General features: G+C 37.6%; 1 protein-coding gene across 6 annotated transcripts in view; it reads left to right on the forward strand.

Annotated features, from left to right (window-relative positions):
* The window catches only part of UBP1 (upstream binding protein 1), a 39593-nt gene that overhangs the window by 4623 nt on the left and 7277 nt on the right, over positions 1–27693 (forward strand). For 4 of the 6 annotated variants that reach the window (XR_004495873.1, XM_015617065.1, XM_033511977.1 and 1 more), the window contains exons 1-9: positions 7–146; positions 9290–9441; positions 14946–15022; positions 17314–17419; positions 18057–18163; positions 19367–19519; positions 19676–19786; positions 20328–20435; positions 26999–27102. Coding sequence is in view for 5 of the 6 variants with exons in the window: in XM_015617065.1 (XP_015472551.1) it covers positions 34–146; positions 9290–9441; positions 14946–15022; positions 17314–17419; positions 18057–18163; positions 19367–19519; positions 19676–19786; positions 20328–20435; positions 26999–27102 (1031 nt within the window). In the remaining variant the exon portion in view is untranslated. Of the gene's footprint in view, positions 1–6; positions 147–9289; positions 9442–14945; positions 15023–17313; positions 17420–18056; positions 18164–19366; positions 19520–19675; positions 19787–20327; positions 20436–26998; positions 27103–27693 lie in introns of those variants that run through there. The other 2 variants (XM_019005552.2, XM_015617067.1) reach the window with 2 other exon arrangements.

Raw genomic sequence — 27693 nt, forward strand, 5'->3', positions numbered from 1 at the left:
CCCGCGGCGGGAGCGCGGCGGAGCCGGCGGAACATGGCGTGGGTGCTGAAGATGGATGAAGTGATCGAGTCCGGGCTGGTGCACGACTTCGACGCCAGCCTCTCGGGCATCGGGCAGGAGCTGGGAGCCGGTGCCTACAGCATGAGGTAACTCGCCCCGCAGCTCATCCCCGGCGCTGGGCGCCGCGTCCGCGCCGGCCTCCTCGGGCCGCGCAGCCCTGCCCGTGCCGCTGGGCAGGCTGAGGCTGCGCGGGAAGGAGCCGGGGTTTCTCCTTCCCACCCCCCCTTTTTTCTTTTTTTTTTTTTTTTTTTTTTTTTTTCTTTTTTTTTATTCCGAGAGCTTTTCCCGAGGAATGGGCACGTGCTGGAGCAGCTCCCGCCCTGCCTTCCCGTGCTGCTGGCAGGTGGCCGCTCGGGAAGGGCGGGCAGCTCCCTGCGCTGGGGTGTTCTTCCCTTTATATGCGAAATCCCTGCCCTAAAACTGACGTTTCGCTGTCCCTCCGGGGTGTAGCCGGACCCTGCGTTCCAAATTATGGTCATCTTACGCGCAACAAATGTAATTCTTGTTCGTAGTAAACAATAGGTGTTTCCTCCCAGGTTTAAAAATGTTCTTGCTCGACCAGGTAAACGTTGTAGTTAGTAAGGTGGTAGTATGGTTGTACCTCATTCAGTCTGTTTATTCTGTATTTCTGCGTAGTGATGGGGTTTTTTTCTATGTGGTATATGTTTAGTGATGAGGGTTTTCTTGCCGTGTAGCTCTCTCTGTCCGTAGTCAGCTCGGTGGTTTCCTTACCTTTTGATTGTTTACCAGGTTTTACAAAGTTAGCGTTTGAATGGCGTTTGGATGTGCCTTTTCGAAGCTAAGTTAAAATTGTACTTGTTTGAGTAAATTTTAGTTCGCTCATGGGCAGAATGTGTGGATTCCTGAGTGACGACTTAGTGTGAAAAAGAGAAACTGTTTTGGAGACGACAGACATTTTAAGTCCAAGGTTTTCGACTGAATTTGTCAGTGTTTTGAGTCTGGAGAAGTAAAACAGTTGCGTTTGATAGTTTTGGTGGCCTAGCCTTTGTTAAAGGTACATTCTCTCTCAGGGGAAACTGAAACTTGCAGGTGACTACAAGCTTCATCTATTATGTATACTTTAAGGCAGTACTTCCCAGGTAAGATGTTTGGAAGTGCAGTATCTTCGTTGGAAGTTACAAAAAAGGGCTTCTGCTGGATAATAAAGAGGACTGTTCTGATAGTATTCATTACTTTGAGTTCAGTGGGTTTCTGCCATGTATTTGATGGGGCCTTTGTTCTTTGTGGGATTTGGGTTTGTGTTTTGGTTGGTTGGGTTTTGGTTTTAATTAAAAATAACGTTGAGAACTTGCCAGTTCAGAGAACAAGGTGATTCATTTCTCTTGATGGGAATACTCCTGATATTATATTCGGCTTGTCTGGATTTTATCCCACTTCTGTCCCGTTTCTGTCTTAGCAAACCTTGTGACATTCATCCCATGAAGTGGTGTGCCAGTTTTTGTGGGCAGCTATGTGGTTGTTGTCTGGATGGATTCTAAGTGCAGACACCAATGGAAAATGCATGCACTTATGTTCAGGAACTTCTCTATCTTGATTCAGTTCTTTCTAGGATCTCTTATGATTAAAAATTCTGCATTTTGACTTTTAGGTTTTTCTGTGTTTTCCTGTGTTTTCATAACTATTGCTCATCCCAGTAATGTACATGCTTCAGTTTCTAAGAACTGTAAGAATTATCATCCTTACTGTTGTTGGCTAGATTGTTTTTTTCTGGTCATATCATTCTGTTATGGTGGGCAGGAATCCTAAGTGGCTTTTTGTTACATATACCTGCCTATTAGGACATTTTGAATTACCACTGAAAGAGTTGTAGCCATTAAAAACAGCACTTAAAAAAGTAATATTGTATAAGCTAAGCTATGTAGTAGTCTTGAATCTTGTTGCACACTTGGTCTGCAGAGTATTTTTGGAAAACATACACAGTAGTAGTAGTATTTGTAACTTTAATCATGGACCCCATATTTAAAGGGATCACCTAATTGCCATTAGTGTTCGCTGGACTCAGAGTGATTCTCAGCACATAAATTATTCTGCATATTGGTTAGATTTCTACTTTAGAGATGTGATGTGAGGGGGGAAGCCAAGAGAAGTGGCAAAGTATGAACAGGAGAGATACTGCACTGTCACGGTTCAGTGTGCCAGTAGAAGTTAATTACTTGTCATTTTCTTACAAAAAAGGAAGAAAATTAAATATTGCCTAGATGAGAGTGCTGGGGGAGCTATTCAAGGTATATGCCCTCTTGGTTTTGTTAGGAATATCTGCATGTAGATCTTTTAACTGTTGGGGTTCTGTATAAAAGAGTTGATGCTTCCTGGACTTGATGGTAAGCCAGTGCCCTTAGGTAGAATGCATGGCATTACTTTTGTGTTTATTCTTCCAGAGAAAGCTGCACATATTTATTGATCATCAATCCATAGTAGGAATTCTGTCAGAGGGCAGCTAAGTGCCTCCTAAATTTCCCTGCATATTCATGGTTTTAAATAACTTTCAAAATTTCCTTATAAAGTCTTGAAACCTGTTTTTTTCCAGCTGCTATTCTAGAACCTCTAGAAGCATTAAGAAACTGCTTATAATCACAAAATTAAATTCAACTGATAGTAACAGTTGTCAGATGTGTCAAATAACACCTGCACTAAAACCCATTTGAAAACGTTGTACCCTTCTGTGATAGTGAATTTTGAGTTAAGGGAGTTAATGTTAATTTCAGTTGATAAGGGCACCCATCATATTTTCTTATGAATCCCTCATGATATTGGTTGTAACATAACAGTAGTTGTGTACTTTTGAGGACCGTTGATGCTTGCTATGAACTGCAAAAAATGGAGGCTATTGAATTGAAAAGACAAATTTCAAAGAACTGCCTGCCATCTCTCTAGCAGAATTCCATTCCAAATCAATGAATTATTTGATTAATGAATCAATATAAAATGTGTTAATTGAGCATTAATAGAGAGACAAGGACCTTAATAACTGAATTTTTATGTGTAATTTGAAAGCTTAGTATATGGATTTATTTAAATGCTTGCAGTTCCAATGGTGTTTGTAGTGCTAAAATTCAAGCCTGTTATGGGAAACTTGATAATTATTTCAGAAGTAGCTGTTTTGATATAAATCTGTAGGTTAAACCCTGAAGTTCATCAAACTAGATAAAAAAAAAATACCTTTGGTTCTGAAATGGAAAAGTCTTTTATAAAGACTGTGTGAAAAGACATCCAGACAATCCTCCATTTTTGGAGAATCAAGTCAGTTTGACTCTGCTGCATCTCCCAAACACTTAAATGTTTTTGGAGAATGTAGCTGTCTGCTGTGTTGGTTGAAAAGAAGGAAAGTCTAATGCAGTCTTCAGTCTTGTTTCCTTTCTGTGCTGTGGAGAGCCTTGGCTGGTGAGGGGACTTTGTGTAACACCTCTCAAGCACAGTTCAGGCTGAGGTAACCCTGAGATGGTAAGTCAGGAGTTGGGGGAACCTGATCTTAGAACTTAAGAGCCCTCAGGAGGGAGGGAGAGTGTTCTTTCTATCAGTTTTTGGGTCCCCCAAGAGCCTTTTTTGGCATTTTATAAACATGATTGGGTCGTGACAGTTACTGCCTTAACTTCATCCTTACTTTGCTAAAGGAGGAAAGAGTTGTCTCGTTCAGGCCCTGTTTTTGGCTGTTGTTATATTTTGACAGACAAAATTGCTGTTTATGCTTCCCCCAATGTCTCCCACTCTTTTGAGACTCTGCTGCTGATTAGATTGGATTTTTTAAAGAGGAATGGTTACTGATGGTATCCTGATTTTTATTTTCTTCTTTTTTAGATGTATAAAGTGTTTTCTGTCGAATACATTATAAAGCTTCTGTTGTAGTGGTCTGTTCTATTTTTTTATGCATTGAACTGTAGAAAAAATAATTTTCACTCACATACATAAAAGACAAAATAAAATAAAAGGTCAGGTATTGATTAGAATTGGAGCTTGATTCTTTGTGCAAGCACACAAATATATAAATGCCTGTCAGGAAATAGGCATGTGAGGAAAAAGTGAATCCATAAACTTAAACCTCCTTGCTTTGTTACCACAGATAAAACATGTTGAAAGATAAACTTCATGTTCTAGATTGTTGACATTGGCTTGGGTTTTTTGTTGTTTTCTTCCAAGTTGAGTGTGTGAATACATTACAAAAAGTCAGGGGCCAGTTTAATATTTAAGGAAAAGACTTTGAAGTGCAGAACTGTCTTCTCTGTTCCCCTGACACCTCTCATGTTGGATGCACATATCAGATTGAGAGCAGGGCAGCAGGTCTGCCTTCATTTGCTCTTCAGGCATTCTCCTGTGTCAGAGCCATCTGTACTGGAGCTGCTGCAAGTTAGAGTGGCTGCCTGACCTCCCTGCGTTGGAGGAGTGGATGTGAAACTGTGGATTTGCCATGGTGAGCATTCTTACTCCTTTTCCTTGGTAGGAAGAGCACAGGTTTTGGTGTTGGCATTTTCTTCTTTTTTTGATTGGTAGTTTCTTGTACTTTGTGCCAGACTCCCCTTAAATTGAAGCCTTTCTCTATCCAAGTTTCTGTGTGATGGTCTATGGGATTCCCAGGAACAGCATTACATTTGCACTGTTTCTCATTTGCAATATTTCAGTGCATTTGCATTGATTCTCATTTGTGCTGGACTTCTTGGACAGCTGCTGCAGAGAAGGTTGCTTCCCAAAAATTAATTCCAGGGGTCTTGCCCCCCATCAAACTTGCTTTTGTGGACATAGGGAAAGTGTTAGGAAGTACCAGGTCTCCCATTTCCTTACATTTTCATATGGCTTGCTTACACCTCTGAAGAGTTCAGAGCTTGGCCTTGAGATCCTAACTCTGAATTCAAATATTGCTTGAGAAGAATTTTTCTTAAAGGTATTTGTCCTTGTAAAAACCATGCTGTAAAGTTTCAAACTTTTCAAAAGTGTGTTCTTGGGATGCTTTAGTACTCACACCCAAAAGTATACAATCCAGAAGACAGATAAGGCAGATGATTGATGGAACATCAGTTTGAATTTTGTTAACATAGTAGTTCCTTTTCTTGTAAGGACAGGAAGTTCTTAATTTTTTTTTTTCCACTCTATTATTATTTTTAGGGAGGGTTTTTTTGTATGTGTGAGTTTTTTTTCTTTTTTTAAAAAATGCTTTGGACAAAGTGTGGAAAGAAGGTTTTAAATTTCTAAGGAAGGTGATTTTGAAGGCTTACAAACACATTTCACAAGCATGGGGGAATAAATTACAATTGTCTTGGTCTTTCTGTACTATGCTCATGTAGGCTACATGACATGACCCTTCTCACATGTGATACATCCCACTGGATGCTTTAGTTAAGTGGTAACATTCACCTTGCTTCCTCTTCCTGCTTCTTGCTGTTGTATGGTGATGTTTCTTGTATGCACATCTGTAGCACTACTATCTAAGACTTGTATTGGAGGATAGAATTGCTGCCTGCATTTGGTGTATAATGAAGACTGTTTCTGTTGGGTTTTTTTCTGGGTAAATTTTCTTCCCCCCCTGTAGGAAGTGAAGAATGCCTTTCATTTGAACGCTTTAGATAACACATACTGAGGAACTGAGAAAAAACGTTTTTTACTAGAGCTAATAGTTTCAAAAACTTGGTCTCAGAGTTCTTTCCATCAGGAGGGTAAACCCTGGTAGATGGACTTTCTCAAATAATATAAAAAAATATAACAAAAGATGCTACTTGTGCTTCCAAATGTTACTATTTGCCCATACATCAGCTTGCTTGTAGTTCTAAAGTTCACTTAAATGAGACAAGTGAAGTAAGCAAGTCTTTACTTCACAAGATCAAAAGTTAACAATGTCAAAAAAGGATCAGAATCAGTCTTTTCAAGCTCTCTGTTCTCCTGTAGTCAGAAATAATTTCAACAGTAGCTATTTTGGAACACTTTGCTTTTTCTCCATATTTGCTGCTCTGCCATTGGGGACTTCAGTTTAGGTAAAAGGTTCTTCACTGTGTGAAGTAACTTCAGCAAAGCTGGCACTACAAGTCCCTGTCTGTAATCTGTTCTGGCCTAGCAAAAATAAAATTTCACCAGGTGAGTAGGAAAACGACTAAAGGATGCTTACATAAATGTACAGAAGCATAGATTCTGTCAGGGATTGACTGTGGGCAGATGATTTGTCCTGCTGGGACACTGGCTCATTATAAATGTAGAAATTGTAACAGGGGTCTGAGGGGTAAAAAGGATGGAACTGACAAGGCTGATCTGTTCTTTGTATTGTGTGTGTTTATTTGTGGGATTTATTTGGGGTTTTTTGTTGTTTGTTTTGTTGGGTGTTAAAATAGATTCAGTATAAGATTAGAGGTGGTAAAAAGACTGATTTAGCATCTCCATAGTTTCTGGGAATGTGATTGATGCAACAGCATATAAGCAGTTTATCATTAGCTTAAGTAAAGAGCACTATTAAAAATATTAAGTTTCTGTTTCCCATTGTGAACAGTCTTTGCTTCTTTTTTTCAGCTGTGCTGCAGTGAATTTCATTTTGTAGAACATGCTTGTTGCTGTGAAATTTAGCTAGTCCCTATTTAAACTAATACTTCAGGTCTTCATTTGAAATATTTTACTCATACTTTATTGACTGTTTTAATTGCAGCTTTAATCTGTTTTTAGATGGGGAAAGAGTGTATGTTGAAATGTAAAAAACATCATTCTTTGCAAGTGAATGAATCAAAATGTTACTTAAATGGTATTTATTTAAAGATACTCTAGGAAGGAGTTTACACTGCATTGTCTTGTCTTTTCCTTTAGAATGTATTTGTACTCGGAAGAGAAAAATTTGCCTTGTGCTGTCTTCTGGAATATTTTTTGGAATGGTAGCATTTAAGGGTGAACATTATGCTCTCTTTACAGCTAAATTGTAGGGTTGTAGAGTTGGATGTCTTTATTTTTCCTTCTTCTGCAGTGGCAGTCATTATGCTTTGTAAGTATTAGCAAAAACTGGTTTAAAGCTGCCTAAATTGGTGTATTTGTAGGCTTCCAATGCCACATCTCTTAACTAATTCATTAACCACATCACACTTTCCTAAGCCAGACAGCTACATTTTTAATTTCAAATTGTGATTAGAAAATGAAGGTTTATTTTTCATGAATACAGAAAAGATTTCTCTTTAATCTTGTGTGTTATGTGAAGGAAAGTACTGTCAAACTTTCTCAAGAATTACAGGCAATTTATTTGGTGAGATACTTTTCATGCCTTGGTTGTTGCCCTTTGACTCAATGTGTGTATTTTTAAACATTGCCATTGCTTCCATGTTATAGCCATTTAAAAGTTCCTCCTCATAAAAGCACTTGTGTTTTGAGTGCTGAAGTGTGTGGTGAGCATGGGTTCCTGATGTGGCAGTCCTGTCTTGGGACCACGCTTCCCTCTGCTTGTCATGGCGCTCCCTCTTGTGTTGGGCCGCTCAAGATAACTTGAGGGCTTGAAGCACTCCTTGCTTCTTCTGAGCCATCCTCAAGGAGCAGTCACCCATCTGTGGATTTTGCTGTCCTACTCACAGATCCTTGTCTCTGTATAAGCAAACTCTTTTAAGGATGTACGCTTCTCCTAAATGGTTATTTCACATCTTCCTTTGTAACTTAAGTCCTCTCTGGGCTCCAGTTTGGGGAGCTGGCATCAGAAGTAGTTAGGACATGGTTCAGTAGGCTTGTAATGCTTTTTTTGACAGTGTACTGCCTTGTCCTGCTTACATCAGTCTTTGTAGCATCTCCAGTGTTTTTTTCCTAGTGAAAGGGAGCCTGTATGGGTGTCTTTTTTTTTCTTTTTTTTTTTTTTTTTAATTCTAGCTGTTTTCTTGGAGGAGACATTGTACAGATTCTAAAACATCTAGACAAATTTCTTAGACTTTTTCACCCATCATAAATACTTTCTTGTTCAGTATAAAGTCTTCCAGGTATCCCAGGGAGTGACATCCCTAACAGAATGTGGCACTTGCTCTGAAAAAAAGTTGAGGTTCCCCACCTGCACATCTAAGACTTAAGTAGACCAGGTTTTCTAACCTATGTGACAAAAATACTGGCTGTCATTTCATTTTTTGGGTTTAGGATACTTTTTTGATTCTTCAGATATAAGCTGGAATTCAAGAGGAATTAATAGAGTTCTCTTTAGATAAAGCAGACTTGCAGAAATAAGGAACAGTAAATAAAACCATTTTACTTCAAAAATTCTAGGATACAGTGTACAAATAGTAGTGCAATACAGGCATTTATATTTTTTTTACAAAATATATTAAATGTATGTTTGTGATAAGTGCAAGAGATACAAACAACATGCATGTTGTATAAAAACTAAATAAACAGGTGAGGTGATGTGAGATCTTAACTCACTTTAGAAACATTTTTCAAGAAAGTTGCATGTATATGCAGATGATTTCATCATGAACAAAAATTCACTGCAAGAAAAACTCTCAGAAGTTTACTTTATGAAGGATTTCTGTATACAAGGAAGATTAATCTATTACTAATACAGATTACTAATTGCTGTAGAAAGCAGATGTGTTTGCTGGTTGTGGTGAAGTTGTCTTTTCTTACTGCAGCTTGTGGACAACATGGATTACTCTTTATTCTCTAGAAATGTGGCATTTCCAGGGTTTTTCTGTTGATTGTGAATCTTAGATAAGTGAAGTGAATCTTGGCATAAACTTTTTATAGCTTGTTTTGTGAATCTGCTGCTTAATCATTTTTGAGCTAATCAGAGTGCTAAAGCCTAAGAAGAGATTGACAATGTCAACAGAATTAATAGGTTAGATATAATGCCACTAAATGAGGAGAGAGATACTTTCACAGTGTAGGTAACTTACTTTGGGAAATACATTATTTCAAAGAAGAAAATGCAGGCTTTCATTTGCATGTTTATTAGGCAAGTTGGGCTGTGTTGACAGGTGAAAAGTTAAGAGCGAACTGAATTTTTAAGTGAAGACAGGAAACAAAGATTAAATTTTCAGAGGATCTGAAAACTTAAGCAACTGTTTGTCTGCTTAAGTCCCATGGTATTGTTCATGTATCCTAGCCTAAAGTTCTGGTGGAAAATATTTTGAATACTGCTCATACAGATTTTACTAATAAAACAAGTAACGAAATTCTCTATGTATTTCACTGTGGGTTGTTTTTAAGTCACAAATAACTTCTTCTATAGCATCAATCAAAACAGGGCCAACAGTCTGAAAGTTACCTGTTTTTTTCTTTTCAGTGATGTTTTGGCACTGCCTATTTTCAAACAGGAAGATTCCAGCCTTCCACAAGAAAATGAGACCAAACATCCACCTTTCCAGTATGTTATGTGTGCTGCAACATCTCCAGCAGTAAAATTATATGATGAAACTCTCACATACTTGAATCAAGGTTAGTATACATATGTGAATGCAGCTTGTGGTGCAAGTCTGAAACTGGAACGGTGTTTCAGATTTTGATACATGTGTGTATATCCAAAATAAATGCATGTCAGAAATGAAGTTGTTTACTTTGAGGTTAGAAGGATGCATTAATAGTAGTCTTTTTTTTGTCCAACTTGTAGGCTCACAGCTATAGTATGGTGTTACTTTTCCCTTTGGATTCTGGTGGGGTTGGAGTCTTTCTTCTTTTGTTGGTTTGGTTTTGGTTTATTTTTTTTTTTCCTGTTGTGTGTGGCCCTTCTCAGTTAGTAATAGTGGAAAATTTGGGACTTATTTGGCATTTCTGTTTAAATTTGATTGAGAACAGCAAGTTGATTTGATATATGCATGAGGTATAGACAAACAGCCCTCAGAAGTCATAATAAATGTTGAAATGTCAGTCCCTGAGGTATTGCACAAGAGAGACCACTGTACTTGCTCTCAGATGAGCCAGACGTGTCTGTCCAGAACTGTATTATGTTTGAACATGATCACAAGTGCAGTTACCTTTGGCGTTTGTATACATTGATCAGAAATTACCTAGATAATTACTTCATGTGAATCAGGCTGGTGGTTTTTTTTCCTTTTTCTTGGGTTTTAATTTGCATGAAAATTGATTTATTTTTTTTTTTTAGAGAGAGCACTGACTGCTGGGTTAAAATAATTTGAATGTAGTCATTGCCGTGTGATAAAACTTTCCTCACCTCTGAGAATTACATTGGTATCCTAAGTTTAGTCAGCTAATATTCTGAACTCAAACTCATTTATCATTTGTTTTGGACCATATAAATGGCTTCATACCCCCCCACAACTTCATCCCCCTCCTCTGTCTCTAATGCCCTAGGATCTCCAATCCTGTATCTAGTTCAGCTTTCTTTTCCTTGTGGATTTTGACTTGAAATCTCAATAGACTGTGCTGTAATTTGAAGACAGCACAAGGCAGCAGGCTGAAGGAGGAAAGTGCTTGCAGTCTTGCTTCTGAGAAGAGCTTACGATTTAAAGTGACAGCATCTAAAATGACTGTAAATGTTTCATCTGTCCTTGAAAATATCTTAATAATTTTAAGATATAAAAAGAATAATTATTATAATAATTTTATTATAAAAATTTCATTGGCAAAGAAGTTCTGGTGGTTCTCAATGTCCTAGGTAAGTTTTTGTAATGTTGAAGAATGAGGGCATTGGTACACCCTTTCCTTAAATAATATATGGGAAGGAAAAGGTTTGTCTGTCTCCTTTCTGTGCTAGTACTTCAGACATAAAGACAGTGCACTTACTGCCTAGGTCAAGGCTTTTTCATTAAAATTCCTCTACTAGCTCTTAGTGTGTGCATATGTGTATACCCAGAGGGTGGTGGTTGGGCACTGGAACAGGCTCCCCAGGGAAGTGGTCATAGCACCAGCCTGACAGAGTTCAGAAAAGCGTTTGGACAAGGGTGACTTCAGGCCCTGCAGATGACACCCCAAGAATCACACCATCAGGCACATGGTGTGATTCTTGGGGTGTCATCTGCAGGGCCTGGAGTTGGACTTCATATTCCTTGTGAGTCCCTTCCAACTCAGCAGATTCTGTAATATGTAAAAAAAAAACTATTGTGAGACATTATTTCTTTCATACTGAAGGCAGCTTAAAATTAGATCAGTCTGCAACACTGAGTTGTGCTGATGGGTACATTTGTGTAATGATTTAGATTGAGTCCTCTAGCAAAAGAGTAATTTGCATCCTGGTTATTCAGATATCTGGTTTCAGGTTTGGCCCCATTTTCAGGCAGTGTCTTGCCTTAAATAATTTTAAAGAGGAAGTACCCTCTTGAATTTTGTCAGCAGTTGTTCTAGTTTCCTGGTTTGGGAATATCAGAAACAGTGGGAACATGTGCCCTGTTTGTTATGTTGTGGTGACATTCCCTACGGCAATGCTTAAACAAGCCCTGGCTTTACCCTCTGTCAGTAAGTATTTTAATTAGTATAGCTAAGAGTATCACTCAAACTTCAGGGAGCATCTGGCTGATGTTCTTAGTCATCTGATTGAGGTTTTGGTAGCCCTGTAAGGAGCAGGGTGTTGTACTAAATTCCTGTGTTTTCCTTCCAACTTGAGATATTGTATGATTAGATGTTCAGCTGAAGCTGATTCTAGAAGTTCAGATATTGGGATCAGGGAGACACGATGGGATGGCTTGCAACGTGCCTTGTTACTGTGGGGATATTGGCTCTTAAAGAAAGGCAGAACAAGAGGATAAGGAAGGGGAGGTTAAGCATAATGTGAGAGAACAGCTGGAATGTCTGGGGCTCTGCCTGGGGATGGGTGATGTTCCAATTGAGAACTTGTGGGTAAGGATTATGAATGGACTATGTTACAAGGATGACATTTTGGTGGGTGTCTGCTGTAGGCCACCTGACCAGAAAGAAAAAGTAGATGAGATGTTTAAGAGCTGGAAGTAGCCTCACATTCACAGGCCGTGATCCTTGTAGGAGGACCTCAGGCACCCTGATGTCTCCTGCAAGGACAGTGCGGCAGGGCATGAGCAACACAGGAAGTTACCCGTTGTGCTGGTTGCCGACTTCCTGACGCAAGTGATAGAGGATAGCTCTTCTATACTTCACTGAACAGGGAAGGGCTCATTGGGATAGCGAGTATCAAGGTCAGTCAGGCTTGTCTGCCTTCAAGATGGTGAGCTTTCATGATCCTGAGAGGAAGGTGCAAGGCAGAAGACCAAGATCGCATCTTTGAACTTCAGTAGAGTGGAGTCCCATGGGATAAAGCTCTGGAGGGAAGAGGGGCCCAAGGTAGCTGGTGAACATTCAAGGATCAGCTCCTCCAGACATAAGTGCAGTGAATCCCAATGAACAGGAAGTCAGGCAAAAATGTCAGGAGGCTTGCATGGGTAAGCAAGAGAACTCAAATACAAAAGATAGGCATACAGAATGTGGAAGATGAGATAGGTAGCCTGAGAGGAGTACAGAGATACTGTCCAAGCTTGCAGGGATGCAATCAGAAAAGGCAAAGTCCAGCTGGAACTGAATCTGGTGAGGAATGTCAAAAGCAAAATGGTCTTGTCTAAGTACATAAATGGCTAAAGGAAGACAATTGAAAGTGAGCCTCCTGCTGAACAGGACATTGACCATGGTGACACGGGATGCAGAAAAGGCTGAAGTATTGAATGCTTTCTTGGGCTCACTCTTTTCTGGTATCACTGGTCTTTAGGAATCCCAGGCCTTAGAGATGAGGGGAAAGTCTGAAGCAAGGAATATCTACCTTTGGTGGAAGAAGGTCAGGGAATACTTAAGCAAACTGAACAGGCATAAATCTATGGGTCCTAATGGGATGCACCCACAAGTGCTGAGGGCAGTGGCCTGTGTCACTGTGAAAGGCCACCTTGATAGTCTTTGAATGATCTTGGTGACTAGGAGAGGTACTAGAGACTACATGCAAGCCAATGTTGCTCTGATCTTCAAAAAGGAAGACCCAGGGAACCACAGGCTTCCTGATGGAGCAGTGTGTCCTGGTAACCATTACATACATTGGTACATAAACAACAAGATCATCATCAGGAATGGTCAGCGCAGATTTCCCAAAGGGGTATCATGCTTGACCAGCTTGATAAATGTCTATGCTGAGCTGCCTGGCTTGGTAGACAAGGAGAGGGTAGTAGGTATTATTTACAAGTGATTTCCTTCAGTAAGGCTTTTGCTGGTTTCTCCTGTGAGATCTTCACAGAGAAGCTTATGAAGTATGGTCTGGATGAGCATCCTTTGAGATACTCAGAACCAGCCAGGCTTAGTGCTGGGCAATGGGCTGTAGGTGCCCTTGCCTTGAGCAAGGGAATTGTCCAGGGTGACCTCCAAAAGTCCCTTCTAAACCTGAATATTCTGGGATTTTTGTGAACGAAGCTACCACAGATTCAGTGTGAAGCAGGGGGCAGTTACTGTCCAAAGCCTGTGTCACCTTGTTCCTCTGGCTGTTCTCCAGGAAAGAGTAGAGAAAGTAGTGTATATAGTTCTCATGTAGAGATGACAAAAAACAGCACTGTGGTGCTTTTCACACTTTCAGAGCAGCTACGTGTCCAAAACTTCAAAATTGAATGTATCTGTACCTCTGTCTTGAAAATTTCAGGAGATGATTTTACGTCTTCAAGTCTCGTATTTTTTACCTTTATCAGATCTATTGTCTTAATACTATTTTGTACCTATGAAAGGTTAGCCACACTTCTTGAAGGAACAATCAGAATTTTTTCTTCACCCACTTCCTTACCCCCAAAAAGAATGTTTCAAGAGAACAGAGAAATACTTGAGAAAGTTTATTAATATTACTAGAGCTAAAAAATGCAGACTTTAAATATAGTTGAACTTACACAGTATATCTATATGAATAGAATAACTGGTAATTGAATGAATCACACTAACAGAAAAAGTTCCCTCCTGTTAAATATAGGAGGAAAAATTATATATTGTTTACTCAGCTGCACTAAGTGAACATTTATTTCATATGGATTTGTGTCATCAATGAGTGTATCAATGTTCACGTGTTGCTTGGGTAAAGAGAGCCTTTACACGTGTAGAGTATGTACATAAATATGTTCATTGTGTTTGAGGCAAAACCCCCCCTGAAAAAGTCCATAGTTGGAAGCAACATCAGTCTGAAAAGTGAAAGGAGATGAAGAAATCATTTGCTCATCCACAGGGTTATTGCCTTGTAGGGCAAGTCAGAATGTCTTAAATGTGTTATACACTGCACCATAAAGGTAGCTTGAAGGGCGTTGTAGGTGATGATTTTACTGCATTTCATCTTAGTGAAGGTGTTGAAATTTATTTTGTCCTATGTTTTAGTTAGGGAAATGCGATTTTGCAAACGAATATGTGCTGCTCACTCTGGAAGGAAAAAAAATCCTTCTAATTAAATAAATTGCTGTAAGCTTTGGTTTTTGCAGCACAAAAGCTTATCATATTCACTGGAAAAGAGGTTTGCTCATACTGTTAATGTAAGCAGTAACTCTCTTTTAAAGGTCTATTTCTGCAATCATAGCATAAAAATCATACAAAGACAGCAGGTATAAGGACAAAATTAAACATGGGAGAACAGTATTTATGTTTTGGAAGAAGTATGAAAACTCTGCAAGAGTTTGTTTGGGAAGACAGTGGTTCTTAGTATGTTGCCATTCAGCAGTTTTAAAAAAAGAAAGGAATTCAGCCTTGAAATTTTTTTTTTTTTTCAACAAAAAAAATAGGCAAGTGCTTACACTTGACACAAAATGAAATAATTAAACTTTGAAAATATCTCTAGTTTGAAGGGGACCAAAAAGTGTCACTTTTTGTTAATTTGCATGCTGTGAAGTGCACGTTGCTATCTGGATCTCTCAAACTCAAGTTTCAGGTACTGGTATTCTAGTGTACAGTGAACCAAAAGCTAATCTAAATGCATTAAACACAAAATAGCCTTGTGCTCTTACTCTCTTACCCATGCAGTTTTTTTCTCTTTAAAGGTCAGTCCTATGAGATCCGGATGCTAGATAATCGGAAAGCTGGAGACATACCAGAGATCAATGGAAAACTGGTGAAGGTGAATTTAAGTTCACTAGATAGTGTTACTAACAAGCCAGAAACTGTATATTTTATTGATTTTTTTTTTTTTCCTTTTGCTGTCACTAGGTATTGGTCAGAATATGTAGACCAGTGATGGTTTACAAATAAAAATGTATGGATATAAGTACCCAATACACCAATACACACTTGTGTGCACTGAAGACCTAAGTATTTATGCAAAGCTTAAGATACTTGTCTGTAGATTTTGTATCCAGTGTCTGTAGATATTTGTATCCAATGTCTGTAGATTTTGTATCCAGTATCTTCTGATCCATCACACTGTCCATTTCAAGTGATTAGAGGTGAGAGGAAGGTAGAGGATCATTTAGATAGAAGTGGAGATATTGTAAGCATGTTTCTCAAGAAGTGTTATAGAAAACACATGAAGCCAGCCTGTGGGTTTTGCAGCAGTGGGATATTGGAGATACATCCATAGGAAAATGGATCTCTAATTTTGTTGCTCGCTGAGCAGTTTATTCCACAGCTGAGCCCCTTTCTTCAGTTCCAGATTTGTCTCCTTGTACTTCAATGTTAGTACAAAGTATTGTGGATCTGAGGTATTACACGAAGCATGAAAATGAGGCAAACTGAAAAATTACCCAATTTGGAGTACAGATGATTAGAAGAACTGATGGAGGGGTTTGGATCTTTCTTCTGAGCACCTGATGATTATTGATTCTATTGAATTCTCAAAAAAAATCTTATTCAGGTATTAGGAAAGAAGGGAAAAACTTCAATTAAAGTCACTTTGAAAGTGGTGCTGATAAATGCACCAGAGCAGTGTGCCTGTGGGAGGCTGAATCTTTACCTGCCAGCTTCAGGGTGTGTAATTCGTGAACTTTGGCTTGCTTGTATAGTCCTAGGCTTTGTTCTTATTTGTCTGTGGAATGCTTGTTCAGAGATCATTTCAGGAGGAGTTAAGCATGAGCATAAAAGTGGGATTTGAGAGTTCTGTAATTAAACTTTTTACAATCTGGCATGGTGATCTGCTGTAATAAGCATGTGGACTTTTTGCCCCCTTAGGTGCTATTTTCTTGTAGGCTTGAGGTGTCTCTCTTCCATAATTTTCTAGGTTTGTGTGTGGGTGATGAGTCATTTGGAAGGTACAACACAGAAAAGCAGGGTAGAAGTTTAAAAAAGTCAATTTTACCATAGCAAGGAATTACCGTGTAATGCTGCATCAATGAATTTTCCATTTGGGACAATTAAATATTGGAATCCCAGTATTTTACCAAAGAAATCATTTAATGGAGGTGAAGGTGGCTGCAGATATTGCCAAGCCCCAAACATGCCATTTTTCAGTGCAGAAGGAATGGTGCATTTGTGTGTTTGTGTTTGTTCATGTACATGCACTCATGCACACACATTTGCTTTCTATTATCTTTGAAATAAACACAAGGAAGTGAAATCCATCTTGAAGAGGCATTCCATTTAAAAGTTCTTGGTTTTTGTGGACACTTTTAGTTGTTGTTAATTCAAGGAGGACTGTAGAATAAGGTAAAAAAAAGTATGCAAATCTGTCTACATTATATTTGTTGGGTAACAATCAATGTGTACAGTTTTTTTTCCAGCCTCTGGAAAACAAAGTGTTTTTGTTGTAACAAATTGCTTTTTGTATGCATTCATTTAGCAGTGCCAAAACTGCCCCCAAAAATAACTGTTGTTAGATAATGGCTTCTAGCTGAAGGAAGTTAATCATGTTGTAGTTTTTCTGGATGAATATTGCATGTAGAGTAGTTGAGAAAGTTTGGAACTTTAATTCTGTTAAGTAAAATCATAGATTTTTTTTTGTAAGTATCTTATAAGTACTAGGAAAGCAATCTCCTATTTTATTTCTTGAAATGTCCTACAAAAGTTCACAGAATTCCCAGTGAAGGAATGGTCAAGTAACAGTCACCACTTTTCATAAGAAATGAAATCTTTGGTGTTTGCTTTCTGAAATAATTTGGTGTTGCCTACATAGTGTTGATACTGTGCTGCCACTGTTGCTCAGTTCACTCTATGTAATTGACAGTGACCTTTAGAGTATCCAATCAGATATAATTCTCCTTTACATTTTTACCACATTTTCAGATATCTCCTGCTGCTCAGTTCTATTTCTGTGTTCTGGAATATTTTGGGATACTGACGCTTGCCAAATTTTTGCTGTAAATACGTATTTATTGGCACTGTGACTATTTTGGGGTGTTTTATTACTTTATCTTTAGGCTGTTTCTAAACGTGTAGTGACTCTGTGGCTCATCACAGGCTTGTTTTCTTCTTTGTTAGAGCATTATAAGAGTCGTGTTCCATGACAGAAGGTTGCAGTACACAGAGCACCAGCAGCTAGAGGGCTGGAAGTGGAACCGCCCTGGGGACAGACTGCTCGACTTAGGTATAATTGTTTCTGGTTGTTGCCACTGTATGGAATGCAGTTTCCAAATTTAAATTGATCATGTTCACATTTATGCTGAGGTTCCTGAAAAAGGACAGACCAGTTTTCTGGATGCTGCTTTGTCTTGCTGTGTGTTTTGAATATAAGTGTTCTTACCACTTCCACATTCTTTGCAAATTTTTAAGTGCTATAAAAGTAAGATAGCAAATCTGCATTTAACTTAATTTAATAGTCTTTCTAATTTTGATTGTGAAGTGTTGCAGTGATTAGGAGAACACAGACAGAAGTAACTTTCTCTATTAGATTGTGAAAATGCTGCCAACATGGTTTCTGTACTTTGCATAACTTGGTCATTTTTGGTGCATGACCTCAGGGGTGGCAGCAGGGGAGGAGGATGAAACAACACCCAAAACCTTGAGCACTTTGTATGTTGAATCTACTAAGATTCTTTGTATCAGTCCTAAGAAGCTGATCTACTAAGATTCTTTGTATCAGTCCTAAGAAGCTGGTCAAGTTGCCAAAGCCAGCATTTTCCACCTCACCTTGTGTATGCTGATGGTAACCTTATATTACAATTTATTTATGGTGTTTACTTGCTGTATGATTGTTCTGAAATACATGCTGCTTATTTCAATAGATATTCCAATGTCTGTTGGAGTCATTGATATCAAGACAAATCCAAGCCAGCTCAACGCAGTTGAATTTTTATGGGATCCAACAAAATGTACATCTGCTTTTATTCAGGTTTGAAACTTTATTTGACTGGATGTCTGTGTTTGGTGCCTTTCAGGTCACAAACAGCTTGAACTACAAAGCTTCTTGGTTTATTATTTTTGGGATGGCCATTAAATACCATCTTGGTGAAAAAACACCAGTTCGTAGGTCTAATAGAGCTCCTAATAAGGTTTTTCTATTTAATTTGGGTTTATAGTAAAATTTAAACAAAATTTTTCAAAAAGCTCTTTGAAGAAAGCTGTCAGAGTTAAAATATTTAGTTGTATGAAATTTAAGAGTTAAATTACATTCCTCTCAATAACTCTTACTATTGCTTTCAGCAGAACCTTGGCTTAAGGATTCAAAATCAAAAGTATTTTCCTACAAGAAAAGGGTTTTAAATCAGACACTCAAAAGATGTTTCTTACAGTGCCAAGTAGGCTTTCTTGTAGGAATTCTGTTATTTGTGTATTTGATATTCAGGACAACTCAGCGTGCTTTCTTTGGAAATTATTTAGATGGAATGTTCATATTCACATTGCTTACTTTTGTCTCAGATCTGATTTTGTTATAAACAAATATAGCTGTAAAGTTTCAGGTTGCAACGTTTCTTACTCTGGCTGTCAAAATAGGTTAAATTCTGTATTATCAGTAAATTAACTTTGATCTAGTACAATAAAAGATACTTTTTTTAGTAAGAGTTACATAATTGCTAAAATGTAGTCTTCTTGAAGAACTGTGAGATAAATTATGGAACAGTTTTGTTTTTGCTTTTCCTTAGAAGAAATGATAACAGACTGAAAATGGAACTGATGTTATGCCAGTACAGTTCGGTTGTTCTAAAGGCTTGCTTAAAATTCCATAAGGAAGCAAAAGAAAACTGGGAGCACTGTCCAGTGAGATTGTTCATAATTTCTCCTATTGCACTGATTTTCTTCTTAGATACCCTTAAGGGGTCTTTGTAGCTTATTAACACTATGTTAATTCTGATATAGCAGCTGAAGTGATTTCACACTGATTAAAAGATCTGTGGATTTTTAAAGGAGTTGAGCATATTTGAAAATACTCTGAGATGAGGGTGCACGAGATGAAAAACTCTTCCAGTCAGTCATCTTTTGTAGCTTTGCTATATTTTTTTACAATAAACTGTTCATGTGATTTAGGTAACATAATTAAGTTCAAGCCTGAAATGCTTCTGAGGGTCCTTTTTGTTTGGTCATTGTTTATTTTCAGGTACATTGTATCAGCACTGAATTTACCCCTCGTAAACATGGAGGAGAAAAAGGAGTTCCTTTTAGGATTCAGGTTGACACCTTTAAACAGACTGAAAATGGAGAATATACAGATCATCTGCATTCAGCCAGTTGTCAAATCAAAGTTTTTAAGGTAACATTAGAAAACAGACACTGCAGTCTCTAAGTTTTTATAAAGATATGGGAAATCGTTATATTGCTGTTTGTAACGGTTCGTGTCTGAGATCAGATTTCAGTTATAGAACCATTTTCCACTTGTGTTCATGTTCACATAACTGTTCATTTTTAGCCCAAAGGAGCAGACAGAAAACAGAAAACAGACAGAGAAAAGATGGAAAAGCGAACTGCACATGAAAAAGAGAAGTATCAGCCTTCATATGACACCACAGTTCTTACAGAGGTAACAAAATAAAATTGCATCTGCTGACTGAGGAGAATATACATAGATACAGCACATTACTTAGCTGCAATCCTGGAAGGGTTGGAGAAGAATTAGTTCTGCATAGAGATAAACTATTTATTTGAAAAACTTGTCCAGCAAGCAGCAACATTCAGTTTTAAGATTTTGTTTAGTAAACTTGGATTTAGATATTCAATAGATGCTGTATTAAAACACACTTTAGATTGAACACTGTTTGACTGACTGTAGTGAACCCTTTAGCAAGACTTTTGATAAAGATTTCAAAATCTTACATCTGAAAAGCAAAAAAAAAAAGTGAAAAAATGAGGGGGGTACTCCTAAAGTGTATTTACCAAATCTGAGCTTCAAAGTCTATCAGATATTACTGAATTTAAGGCCAGAGCCTCATTAGGTTTTTTATTTAAACATCAGTGAGTTCTGTGCAGTTTTCTAAATATTTCAGAAGTTTTTAAAAGGCTTTTAGATCTTTCCTCACTGTTTAATGAAAAGAAATTGATCCACATCTTTGGTGTTTGTCCAGATGAGGCTTGAGCCTATAATTGAAGATGCAGTTGAACATGAGCAGAAAAAGTCCAGCAAGCGGACTTTGCCAGCAGACTACGGTGATTCTCTGGCAAAGCGAGGCAGTGTAAGGGACTTCTGCTTACCTTTTGATTATGCAAGATACCTTGTGCAGTGTTAGATATAGGAGAAACTTCCATTATATAAAGTAAAAATACTTTTATTTCTGTGTCTTAATTTTATACACTTCCACGTATCCCAATTGCTCCATGTTTGTTTTCAGCAAAGGAATCCTTCCTAAATCTAACACTTAAACTGTTGCAGAGGGACTGTGTAACTTGAGTCAAGAACTTTCAGTTTATATGACTTTAAATGAAGTAGCATTTTGCTTTGCTATACATTTGTCATCAGTGGAAGTAAGAATAGTGAAATTTAGTGGTTTATTCCTATTTGTGCTTATATTCAGTAGAAGTTTTCATGTACATCAGTATTTTTTCAAAGCTATGTCATGTTGCAGGTGGTTGTTAGTGATTTTTCCTTTAGCCATCTACCTATTGTGCTCCAAGCAGGTTTAATGCAGTTCAGAAGTCAGCTCATCTTCATGATGTGTATTATGTTAACCCTATCTGTGCACCTCAGAGGGAACCTGACATATATCCTGTGCCCTCCTATGTCCTGTGCAATCATCTTGCCAAGGGTTCGCATTTTGGATTTCTTAAATGCTGTTCCTTAAAGAGGAACAATTCCACATCTTTTATTTGGCAAGTTTAAATGTCAATTAATAATGTGACTGTGGAAGGCCATTATTTGACTCTTCTTTGAACAGGCATACTGTGCTGAACTGCTTTCCTAGCAGTGCTTAAGCAATGACTGTCTGACTCCTGTCCCTCAGGCATAATTTGGTTCGTATTTATGATCTGTGAAAGTGATGTATAAGGTTTTATATTTAGGTTATAAAATACTTCAGTGTATACCTCTTGTTGTTTATAACCCATGGCGGGAAGGAACAAGCAGTATTAGTCAGATGGGTTCTTTGGAGGATGTTTGGATGTTTTGTTTTGTTTTTAGTCAAAACTGCTGTATGCACTGAGCTGTCTGAATTAATCTTCTGTTTTTGGCAGTTGTTTTTTTGGTTTTTGTTCTTTCTTTTAAGGTGCACCTTTATGATTCTTTGGCAGTGCATTATTTTAGTAGTTCCAGCTGGCCCTGGGGGAGAGGCAGGAGAAAACAGACTTTTATCACTTCTGCTTATAAAGCATCTTTTGAAGCTTGTCCTTGGAGGGATTTCTGTGTTTTTGTCTTCTCCTGCTGTTAGAAGTATCTCATAGAATGACTGTTGCTTATAGGAAGAATAATAAAGATATTTTTAAGCAGACAAGATAAATCCATTGTCCACAGCAAGACAAACTGTAGCTAAATCATACCTTGAAATTATATAACCTTTCCTTAACAATCCCTTGGAATACTAAGCTTCTATGAATTACCTTAATTGTAGTGAAGAAGACCATAGATAGGACAGTTCTGGACTTCTGATGTCTTTCCCAAAGCCCACAAAGGATAATGACCCACAGCCTATTTTGAATAGCAGCTATGTACAGCTTTCCAGTTCTCTTACTCGTGCAGCTCACTATTCCTGTTTCTCATTTGCCTGTAATACAATGCTGTCTTGAGATAATTTCACTGTTCAAAATGGTTCGTCGAGGCCATTTTGAATTTTATCCACACCGGATAAAATCTTTTCAGCCTTGCTAACTTGGTATTGTTCGCAGATTCCAACATATGGTATTTCCATCATTACAATGATTTTCATCATTAGCAAAATAATTAGAAATCACAAAGCCTGTAAAAAATACCAAGAAACACTGTTTTTTTCTGTGTTTGTAGTAAAGCCTTGGTTATAGCTATGCACTCAGTATCAGTTTTAGCTGTAGAAGTTGAATGTAAAACTTGTTTGCTTGATGCAGAAAAACAGTGTCTGATATACATTTTGAAGGCAAATTCATGGACCTCTTTCACTTGTCACCAGACAGAGTTATTTTTGTTGGCCCTGTAAATATAGACAGGGATGATAAATATTTCTACTTAAAGCAATTCTGTCCTTGCAAATCTGTCTTCCCAAATGCGGCCATCAGAAGCTTTGGCTGTTTCCAGACTTCCCTCAGACATGCAGATCAAGTGTTCCATATGTGTGGTACTGTTTTCACAAAGGTGCTAAGACACAAAAAGTGAAGACCTGTTTCCCTATCTTTGAGATGGACATGTTGTGTGTTTCTATAGGATGGATCTTTTTACTTCACATGTCCAGAGGAACTGTAGCTCTTTTAAAAATTCCAAACCAGAATTGTTTGGAATGTATTTTTACTAGATGCAGTCAAGACTGCTGACTGTTCCTTAGTCAGTGCCACTTAACTAGTTGCCCAGAAATAATAGTCTGTTACCTTTTCTTGAATTCCAGAAATTAATGTTGATCCAGTCTATAATTCTTTGTTTTTAAAGCTGTGAATTCTTATCTTCCTGCTACACCTAACCTAACCTTCCATTACTTGCTTCTTGGATCTCATTTTGTATGTTGGGTTTTTTAATTTTACCCCTCCAAGATTCTGCTGTTCTATTTGTTAGATATTAATTTATTTTTTTTTTCTCCTATGTGATTATTTTCAGCTCAGTCACAATTGGATTTGGACAGAATGGTTTTTTACTATGCTTCCTTCAGAAAACATTGAATCTAGTATGTTTTCTTTCCAATTTAATTCATATGTCTTTCTAATGTAATATAAGGAATTTGGCAAAGCTTCCTTTCTGAATAGCTCTGCTCTGCTCTTCTGTCCTTTCAAAGAACCAGGGGTTTTTCTTTTCCTACCATCACCCATCTTTCCCATATCACTTATTTTCATAAGAATGCCATCTAGATAAGCTTTTCCATCACTTCTCTGAATTCACCTGATGTATCAAAATTCAGTGCATTCACTGCAGTTTCTGCAGTGTTGATCTCAGTATTGTCCAAACTGACAGGACACAGTTAAACAGCTTGTTAGGCTCTTCACACTATGGAGCATCAACTTTTTCTGTAGATATAAAAAGCTACAAATTTAACCTTGCCTTCTGGACCTCAGAGTGGATGTTTACATACATGTGACCTTCAATCAGGGGCCACCTTATGAAGGAGGCACTTTGTTTTTCTCTCTCTTTGTATATAAAGGTTAATTCTTATCTAATGGAAAAGAGAAAAAAACACCACCGGTTTCTTTCCCCTGCTTTGAATTTGTAAAAGCAGGAAAATTTGGGCTGTAGTAGTTCGGCCTTTGCACTTTTTTCTGTCTGCAGTATTTTGGTTGATTTTTATAATAGTGTGTTTCATATGTCACAAGCTAGAATATATAAACTACAAACAGATTAAAGTTGGTCAAATGGTCATTTTTTGCAGATAGAGCTGATTATAGAGCACATTCAAGTTAAAAGATTTCCAGGTGTAGGCCTTGAAATAAATTGGAACATTAAGTTGTAGACATGCAAGATGGAAAAAGCTCCATACTATGTATAAGAAAATTGATAGTTTATCCTCTAAGAAGGTGCAGTGTGCCCAAGGATATATCAAGTCTAAATTGGAGAACAAATTAGACTTACTGTAATTTGGTTTTGTATTTTGCTTTCATGTTTATTTGGTCTTTGAATATGGTATGGAGTTCTTTGCCAAGGTTCAGCTTTATTCTCTTAAGGCATGAATTTGGGCAGATTCCAGTATATTGGAGGTAGAAAGGGACATTACATTAAACCATGACTTAGAATTACTTGAGATTTTGCAATTCCTCTGCAGTTAGGAATGTTTTGAGTTTAAATGCTATGTATCCTAAATCTGATAAATCATACTTAGATCTTTTACATTTCTTTTTAACTCAGTAAAACTTAATTCAAGGCCTTTTACAGAAGGCTGGTAAACATCTGAAACCAAAACAGTTTTCTCCTTCTGAATTAATCCACATTTGGAAATAAGACATAGTTTCTGGAGTATAGTAGTATCAGTAGTATTGTATCAATGTGCTAGTAATAGAGGACATTTAATCTTGACATCTCAAAAACAGCATCTTGGTAAATGCATCAGCATATATTAATTATTTATTACCGGTAAAGATATCATGCCTATCTTCTTTCTGTTCTGTGATGGCTTTTTACAGAATTGAATGCTTCCTTGTGACAGAGTGACATTTTCTCCTAGGTTTGTGTCTACTGGTCAGGGACTTGTGTATTAGTATAATTAGCTTCCTGAATGTTCTTTGGTTTGTCCTCAGTTTTGGCTTAGGAATGTATGAAATATCCTGATTGATCAATCCACAAGGATGAAGTCCAGTGTTCTGTCCCTGCAAATGATAATGGCAGGTGCGTTTTCAGGGAAACATTGCCACTTTCTGTGATCCTTTCCCCTTGTACCCCTCACCCCCCTCAACCCAGAATCATCATGCAGGATGTTAGAAAACACATCCTTGTTTAGTCCTTGTAGTGTTAATGGATTTGGTGGCCAGGCATTTGCTTGATCCAGTTTGTGAAGAGCAAGACATTTGTGCATGATTCCAATGAGAGTGATTCCAAAAGCATAATCAGCTTGGGTTAATTGCTGGAAGACTTTTTTGTTCCTTGAACCTTTCAGAATTAAGTACCTCCGTGCTCAAATACCCATTTTTCCCTCCCCAACCTGTAAGGCAGAAACAAGAAAAACAGATAATGGATGTGTTGCAGTGGTATTACACTTCCTATTTATTTTTTTCTTTTTAACCAGGCTATTGAGTCTCAGTGGATAGTTAGTGGTGTTTTAGCTGGAATAGGAGATAAGGCAGGAAAACATGTTTATGGTAGAAGAAAGGCTACTTGCTTTGGGTTGAGATTTTATTTTTCTGAATACTTCAAATGTGCTTCTTCCTGTATTTAAACCCAGAGCTTCGTTGTGAGGAACTTCAGCTGGGTTTGAAGGACAGAAACACCAACTGCAGTACCTACCTTGGGATGGGAATGATTCAAAAGGTGTTCTCTGGCACCAGTGCATTCTTCTCTGCCCCCAGATTTAAATATATGGTGGCTAGAATCTTGTATGGGAATGATAGCCAAGGATGTGAAACTTGCATCTGTGTGTCCACATAAACATCTTGCATTAAAATTTAGGAAGAGAATGTCACAAAATTAAAGAATTTTATGTGCACTTTCAAGTATTTCAGAAGAACCAAGTTAATGTTTCTATGTCGAGCTCTCCTTCTAAAATTACAGCTTTGGATCACATATTTAGTGAATGAAGGCTAGTTGTAACTATCTGATGTAATGTCTTTGAGGTTAACATTTAAATGAGTTTGAGAAGAGAGACAACAGGTGGGGAATATATAGATTTGGAGGAGGATTGTGTGGGGACACTGTTTGTAGCCCAAAAGGGTGGCTTTGATTATGTAATCAAAGACTGTGCATGCTGTGGCTAACAAATATGCTGGTTTGAATCAAATCTCGGAGAGATAAAGAAAGTTCCTCATTTTTAAGCTATTTGCATGCAAGATAAAAGAATTTTAATTCCATGTGCCATGCTGAGGAACTTGCCATCTTCTGCTGACAAGTGAAGACTGGGATCCAGCACAGAAATGTTGCTAACTTTCTTACAGAAGGTGGTGGCTTCCCTTATTTACTCTTTCCCTCAGAAAGAGGAAGGATTATTTAACACAAAATTGTTGAAACAAGTTCCCAGTGGTATTAAGTCATAGTTGTTGCCCCCCAGCCTGTTCTACAAGGCTGTGATATAAATCTGGAAATTTTTACAAGGTATTTAGCTGGTATGTGATAAGTATATCAAAAATCTTTGTTGTCTTAACAGGCATGGTCTTAGCTTACCTGATCTTGAGCTGCTTGCTTGTTTAAATTATGTCTTTAAACATATCAAAACTTGTTTGGTTTTTGTTTTTCTTTAAAATACTGGGTTTTTAGTTTAGCTGTTGGAAGCACTAAAAAGGTAGCCTTGTTTCTAAAAGCTTTATCATGACAATTTTTAATAATACCCAAAAAAAGACTGACAGTATTGGACAGCTGGCTTATCATATATTTGTGATGACTTAAACTTGTTTAAAAAATTCCAGTTTGCCAAGCAGTTCAGAAAAATCAGTCCATGTAAGTAAGCATAATTTTAGTCCTGCAGTAAGTTATTAAAATGTCTGAATTCACAAAATTTCCTCTGAAAATTCTGTTTGTATTTGATTGCTCTCAGGGCAGAGACATAAAATTTATCCATAAGGTGCAATCTAGCTTCACAGCTTTACTTACTATTACAGAACACTTTTTGTCATGTCATTATCCCTGCAGTTTAAACAGCCCTTTCATCCTGTGCAGGATAAAAGACTCTTTTCCCAGCAGGAGGCTGGGGGTTGGTCGTTTTTCATTTAAACTGAATAATCTGTACAGGTCTTTTGTCACTTTCACCAATAATACCTTCATTTTTTATAAGAGAAGATAGTATAAATAGAAGGCTTCATAAAAGAACAAGATAAAACAGAGCTGATTTTTACCTGGAATATCTGCATGTAATATGTGGGATAGAGGGAGTCTTCATTTGGGAGTGCAAATCAGAATACTCTGTGGATAAACTCCTGGCTTTAAATGACAGAAGTGTGCATCAGAGTAAAAAAGATATTATCAAGAGAAACTTAAGTTTTAATTCTTTATCCTCAGTGCTCACCATGGCCTGATACTCCTACAACATTTGTAAACAACAGTCCTACTCCTGCTCCAGCTTTCACTTCTGCTCAGCATAACACCTACAGTGTCCCAGACAGGTAGGTTTCTATTCTGTATCCCCATTAAAGGCAACATTTTTAATCAGGTTTATTCAAAATGTTTTCTGAGTAAATTCAACTGTGTTCTGTTTCTACTGGGGAACTGGGAGATTGTTTTAACCTATATATCCATTTTAGAGTATGGCATTTGTATCACATGGTTCAGTTATAATGTAATTACTTCTGCCTCACCATCTTTCTTTCTTACTGTGCATTCTCTAAAACAACTTCTTGTCCTTTGTCATAAAGCAAATTCTTTTCCTTTTTACTATTGTGATTTTGTCCTTGTCTATGGAAATTATTTTTAGCTTTTTTCAGTAACAACAGTCTTCATTTCCATCATACAGTTAGTATAATTTGCAAGAAAAAGCCCCAACAAATATTTTCAAAAGCTTTAAACAAAAATTGCACTGGTGAAAACATTTTGTATTGAGGCGTTAATTAATCCACTGTAACTAAACTTGCACTTCATCCAAAAATAATTGACAGTGGTGTAGTCTGATCCATAGACTGTGGAATGCTCTCTCGTTAAGTTTAACGAGTTGCAATCTTCTAATTGCTTCAACTGTGATGCCTATTGTTTTGAAAATT

Source organism: Parus major, chromosome 2, assembly GCF_001522545.3.
Source record: "Parus major isolate Abel chromosome 2, Parus_major1.1, whole genome shotgun sequence".
Lineage (NCBI taxonomy): Eukaryota > Metazoa > Chordata > Aves > Passeriformes > Paridae > Parus > Parus major.